Source organism: Lupinus angustifolius, chromosome LG08 (assembly GCF_001865875.1).
Source record: "Lupinus angustifolius cultivar Tanjil chromosome LG08, LupAngTanjil_v1.0, whole genome shotgun sequence".
Taxonomy (NCBI): domain Eukaryota; kingdom Viridiplantae; phylum Streptophyta; class Magnoliopsida; order Fabales; family Fabaceae; genus Lupinus; species Lupinus angustifolius.
In genome coordinates, this window is record NC_032016.1 from 12,312,231 (window position 1) to 12,318,942 (window position 6,712).

A 6,712-nucleotide genomic window follows, 5' to 3' on the forward strand; every position below is an offset into this window, starting at 1 on the left:
GACCCAAATGTGTCCCAAACGCACTGAGTTTTCTATTAGGGAGTCTTTGGTATTAGGAATTCATAAAATATTAAAATAATTTGTGAGTAAACAATTGTGTGTCCGTTATTAATAATTTTATATGTTATTTTTGTAAAGAAAAATCTTTTCCTTGATTTTGGATAAGTTTTGATAAAGACACTAACATCAACCAAAAAGAAGATAAATGATTGAAGACTTGATGTATGAAAAGTAAACACACATCTAGATAAGATCTTTTATCGCTTTTGAGATTAAGTTCTTCCTTTTTAAGTAAATTATTATCTACGCTATTAGAAATAATTTTCAAAAGCTTAAAGTAGGATAAAAATGAGTTTCAAACGTTTTAAAATGAAATTTTAGAAAACTGAGTAACATACTACTCAAAACACAGTAAGAAGTTAATTGAAATAGAGTAACATGCTACCCGAAACAGAGCAACAAGTTATCAAACAAAAACAAGGAGAGTAATTGATTACCTAATTGAGTAACTGCTTATCTTATTGGACAATAAGGTTGAGTAGTCGGTTATCATGACTAAGTAACCGATTACCTAACAATGTTGCAATAGTTTCAAATTTCAAACTGAACCATCATCTTCCCAAACGAACCAATGCATTTCCATACGATTTCTATCTTATGAAAAAGGGCATGAGAACTTCTTGAAACTCTATAATAAACTATTCAGAAAAGAACCACACACTTTCATACCCGTTCTCATATACTTGAATCAATTTTTTAAATCTATCCTGGCATTAAAGTACTTTTGTTTTTAAGAAAACTATTTATACACATTTAAAAAGTCTGAAAAACTTAGAATATTCTTTGATATTGAGAGTGATTGTCTTATAGTAATCCTTAGCCATTCCTAGAATTCTTCGTTATTTGTATTAAGAGGAATCATCATAGGCTTTGGTTAGAGAAAAATATAAGACAAAGCAAGTGTATTTCTTTATTGAAAATTTGAGTGAGAAACTTGAGTTAATCTTGGTGTGAGATTTGTAAGAGAATAAAATACTGTTATTCATATTTAATCATAAGATAATAAAATATTTCTTCGTATCAAGATATAACTTTTATGCTACAACCAATAGTATGTGACACATGTTATGATTATGATTTTAATGACCGAAGGAGATAATTAATCTCTTTATACTATGAGATATTTTATTCTCTAATCATAACTGATTCAAAGTAATTCAAATGAATATTAAATTACATAACGAATATGTATAAATTTTTAGAAAGAATTATTAATATATCCTATGAAGCACGGATTCGTTAAACACCCTCACGTGTCGGTGTCCGACACGGATACGCTCAAATTTGCGGTATCCAAAAATTAAAAAAATAAAATAAAATAAATAAATACTAAGACACGTATTCGATTCGTTTTCAATAAAATATAGGATATATGAATTCGTTTTCAGTAAAGTATAAGATATATAGATTCGTTTATAATAAAACAAGATAAGATAGATTCGTTTCCAATAAAACATGATAACATAGATTCCTTTTCATTAAAACATGATAAAATATATTTGTTATGGATGACAATGATTTTAGGATAGATTCATTTTCATTAAAATAGAATAAGATAGATTTGTTATGGAGAGCATTGATTTTAAATTTTTATATTTTTTACTTTGGATATTTTGACACTTATAATTTTATCATATTTTATGTGTTTTTATCATTCGACATATCACATATCGTACCTAACACACGTATCAGTATCCGTGCTTCCTAGAATATATGCATACACGGCACATATGTCATGATACTAGTTAGTCGTAGGTGTTAGAAGATATTATATTATTTTTATGGATACAGTGAATGTAGATATTTTTGTCACCGAAAAGATCAGCATGCCCATGGTGGTAGAAGGAACTATCCTATATTCCTATTTATTTATTATTCTTATTATTCAAATAACACAAAAAAGCAAAACCAAAAAACATGGTTTGAGGAAAGAAGCAACCAAAGTGAAAACTCTAACTCCAGCTAAGCAATCCAGACTCCGAGAGAATATCACCTCTCTTCTAATCCCACGGGTAACTTTATAATGTTTTATTATAAATCATTTTTATCGACACAATATTAATGTCTAAATCTTTCATAATCGTCTTGCATATGTTTATTTTTTAGTCTATTCTGTTGATATTTTATCATCCAACAACATTAAGTCTTATATAACATTGCCATTCATGCAGGAACATAATTTTAAGCTTGTTGTTAGTATTAATTGCAAGAACACAGATCTGTGTATTTGAGTTGGTTGATGTCAGAATTTGTAATTTGACTTGTGTCTAACTAGTAATTTCATACTTATAAGGTTTCACAATTTTCAGTTTTTTTATTATGAGAAACTGAAACGAAACTTGAAGAAAATTTGGATCAATCAGTTTTGAATGATTATTTGTGGTCTTTTTTGGATGATGAGTTGATGGGTTTTGACCCAAAATATGAAAGTGTATATGTTTGGGATTTGTTGCTTTTGAACTCATACTATAAAATGGTTCAATCAAAAGTTCTACTTATTATGCAATACTTTTTAGTTCAATTTTTTTCCTTTATATCTCATGCTGCTTTTCGGGTGAGTAAGTATCCTCTCAATTAATAGAGAGACAAATACTACAAAAAACAAAGAAAACAATCACATGATAAAACATTTTTATCCTTTTATATGCAATAAAATAACACTTTTGCCATTGAAAATACATGTAAAATCATGTACTTGCCTCTCCATTAATGGAGAGGATCCTTGTTCTTTTCGGGTGTTATGCCGTCGCTGTGGGTGGTACATACTTATTGCAGAAGGGTTATTAAACTTTACAGTTTTTGATTTTGATTTTTCCAGTTTCATTAGATTTCTAAGGTTATGAAAGTTTTAGAATTCCTTGTTAACTGAACTCATACTTATTGTAATCAGAATTTATTTTAGAGATTTTATGTTAAGCATATTTGCTGTTTTTTATGCTTGAATCTAATTGGAAATTGGAATTGTGTTTAAAGATTTGTTGTATAATGGCTAAATAATAAGAGCTGCCTTTGATTATAAGCGTTGGACAGTTTCTTGGAGTAATGGTTAAACATTTCGATTTCTGTGGTAATTGGTGTATGGTTACAAGTTTTCACATCTAAGACAGATGTAAATGCTGATGATATATCTCTGGAACTCTTGCTTATTCTTGTTTATGTGCATAAATAACTTGAATCATTGCCTGAAAAAATGATAATTTAGGCAAGAAAAGGAAAATGTGCTTAAGTGTTTTTTTCATCACACAACAAAATTTGCCATTGTTAGGAGCCATTCTATGCAAATAAGAGGTTTATTTGATATTACAGTTGTATTCCGTCACTCTCTCTAGCATGTCTTAATCAGTTTTTTTGTTCCGTATGAGACTACTCTTTCTTAACAATACAATGCCAATATTAGCTTGTGGGGATCACAAATATGATGCTATATATGCGAGGTTATAAATGACAAAGGTAGTATGCATAATGCACTGGCAGATCTGAACATTGTTCGAGGTGTGCCATTTATAAGGTATAAGCTTTAGCAATCGCGCGCTACAATGTTGTCGCTTCTTGCAGCCTGTCTGTGACCTGCATGGTGTCATGCCGTGTTTTATTGGAGCAAAAGCCAATACGTGATGCGGTTGCTGTTTAGTGTTGCATCTGTCCCTTTTTCCGGTTGTTCCCTTTATAAAGCCCTTAGACAAGGCTTTTCCAACCACACCCAATCATCACTTCCTTTGTTCTACTATCCCTAATAGCTCTTTGGCTGTATGATGTTCCAACTCTTCCACTCTTGCAGCACTATGTTTCTAACGTGAAGTTGGTGGTGATGGACACTTCAAAAATCCTAAGATAGAAAGGGAAGGTCAATGCACGAGGCTCCCTCATTGTTTTAATTTCCATGGGACCTAGCTTTTCACATTGATCTTCAGCTGTGACAGTATCAACAAGCTAGTGATACTAATATTGTGGTTGCTTGTTGAGTCTGTAATCATTGAAAAGATGCATAATTGGGCATTAAGTTTTCCCTTGCTTTAATTGCTGAAAATGCCAATTTATTGGTATTTGATTCTTAATCATCGTCTTTTACACCTACTTATAGCAGATAGCCAGACTTGCATAACTTCTTTTTAGTTGTATTAGTGTTGCCTCAATTTTACGATTAAATGTTTATGTTCCAAAGTATTTTTATTTTGACACTGCTTTTGATATGGTGGTCAACTGGTCCAAATATGTTGTTTGCTGAATTTGCTACCGTGTGTTTTTATGTTTGTAGGCTACTCTTCCTGTTATCACCAACAATGGCTGATGGTCAAGAATCAGACAAGAACATCGAGATTTGGAAGATCAAGAAATTGATCAAAGCATTGGAATCTGCTAGAGGTAATGGTACAAGCATGATTTCTCTGATCATGCCTCCACGTGATCAGGTATCTCGGGTCACTAAGATGTTGGGAGATGAATTTGGAACTGCTTCAAATATCAAAAGTCGGGTGAACAGGCAGTCAGTGTTGGGAGCCATTACTTCTGCTCAGCAGAGGTTGAAACTATATAATAAGGTTCCTCCAAATGGTTTGGTTCTGTACACTGGCACTATTGTCACTGACGACGGTAAGGAAAAGAAAGTTACAATTGATTTTGAACCTTTCAAGCCTATCAATGCATCACTCTACCTCTGTGATAACAAGTTTCACACAGAAGCTCTGAATGAACTCTTGGAATCTGATGATAAGTTTGGTTTCATTATTATGGATGGAAATGGCACCCTTTTTGGGACTTTAAGTGGAAACACCCGTGAAGTGCTCCATAAATTTACCGTTGACCTGCCAAAGAAACATGGTAGAGGAGGTCAGTCAGCTTTGCGTTTTGCTCGTCTTCGGATGGAAAAGCGACACAACTATGTTAGAAAGACTGCAGAACTTGCTACACAGTTTTACATCAATCCTGCTACTAGTCAGCCTAATGTTTCCGGACTCATACTTGCTGGTTCAGCCGACTTCAAGACTGAACTGAGTCAGTCAGATATGTTTGATCCTCGCTTGCAGGCAAAGATATTGAATGTCGTTGATGTTTCTTATGGTGGGGAAAACGGGTTTAATCAGGCTATTGAGTTATCTGCAGAGATTTTATCAAACGTGAAGTTCATTCAAGAGAAACGTTTGATAGGGAAATATTTTGAAGAGATAAGCCAGGATACTGGGAAATATGTCTTCGGGATTGATGACACGTTGAAGGCTCTGGAGATGGGTGCTGTGGAGACACTTATTGTATGGGAAAATTTGGATATTAATAGGTATGTACTGAAAAATGGTACCACTGCTGAGATACTCATAAAGCACTTGAACAAGGAACAGGAGGCTGATCAAAGCAATTTCCGAGATCCAGCCACCAATGCGGAGTTGGAGGTTCAGGAGAAGTTGCCCTTGCTCGAGTGGTTTGCCAATGAGTACAAACAATTCGGATGCTCACTGGAATTTGTGACCAACAAATCTCAAGAAGGATCACAATTTTGCAGAGGGTTCGGTGGCATCGGTGGTATCCTTCGCTACCAGCTTGACATCAGATCATTCGATGAGTTATCTGACGATGGAGAAGTGTACGAGGATTCTGATTGAAGTGTCTGTTATCGGAGAACCATTTCATGGCTTTGGATGATTAGATGAAAAGCTCTGTTGCTCCTATGATTAAGACCTCCAAAATTCGCTTGGATTTTATGATACTAAAACTTTGCCCTTTGGTTTTTCGATCTGTAAGATATGGTGTTGTTCTCTTTTTCATTTCTTATGCTGTATAAGTTTACATATTTAGTTTTTCATTAGTCAATGTAAGTTCATGGCCATGTCAACTCTACTAGATTGTGGTTAATTCCTCAAGAAAGAGCAAGTAGACAATTCTCATGACTCAATTTAAAGATATGTATGCTCTAAAGTCTTGTAATATCTAGATTTTGATGTTAATGGGATGTTATGCTCTTTCTCAGTTACATGAAACTGGCTTACATGAAAAAATTGTCAAAAAATGTAACAAAATGCATAACCACAACGAATATAAAGATTTATACACAAATAATCTAAATCATAACAACTCACTAAATATCTCCAACATTTGGACCAACACATGGTTTCCTTCCTCACCAAATGCTTTATACATATTTTTATTTGAATTCAATATCTTTGTGACAGATCTTGATCAAAATTTTAGAGCATACAATAATATTTAATTAAAATTAATTAAATTACTAAAATCTGAAGAAAAAAACATGGATAAATATTTCAACTATTTCTTTTTAATATAGATTACCATATTGTGTCTAAGAAATTCATATTTTATGTTACTAAGTAATTTTGTTAAGTTGACTTCATTTGCCAAAAATAATATTTATGAAGTAGTTGAACTACTATAGATAAAATAAGACGAATAACTTAATAATTCAAGATATGACAACATATGATATAATTTTTTCAAACTTGAATGACTAATAACACCAAGAATAAAATGTTGATATTGAGATCTCAAACTAATCTTCATTGCTCGTTGAAACTCATAGGATAGAAATTTTAGACAAAGAATATATATTATCAATATTGAATGACTTATTAGCATCCCTAAGGTATATATTGTTGACATTACATAATTTCTTTCATCAAGTGTAAAATCATTAGGAACTCAAATA

The 6,712-nt window shown here is 32.5% G+C and overlaps 1 protein-coding gene across 1 annotated transcript; it reads left to right on the forward strand.

Moving 5' to 3' along the window:
* LOC109353275 (eukaryotic peptide chain release factor subunit 1-3-like) lies at positions 1,969-5,950 on the forward strand. Its single transcript, XM_019595481.1, has 2 exons — positions 1,969-2,072; positions 4,316-5,950. Exon 2 carries the CDS (start codon positions 4,341-4,343, stop codon positions 5,652-5,654), a length of 1,314 nt encoding a protein of 437 aa, XP_019451026.1. The 5' UTR covers positions 1,969-2,072; positions 4,316-4,340; the 3' UTR covers positions 5,655-5,950.

Excerpts from the sequence above, each read along its gene's own strand:
- LOC109353275 (XM_019595481.1), top strand. The coding sequence starts at position 4,341 with ATGGCTGATGGTCAAGAATCAGACAAGAACATCGAGATTTGGAAGATC.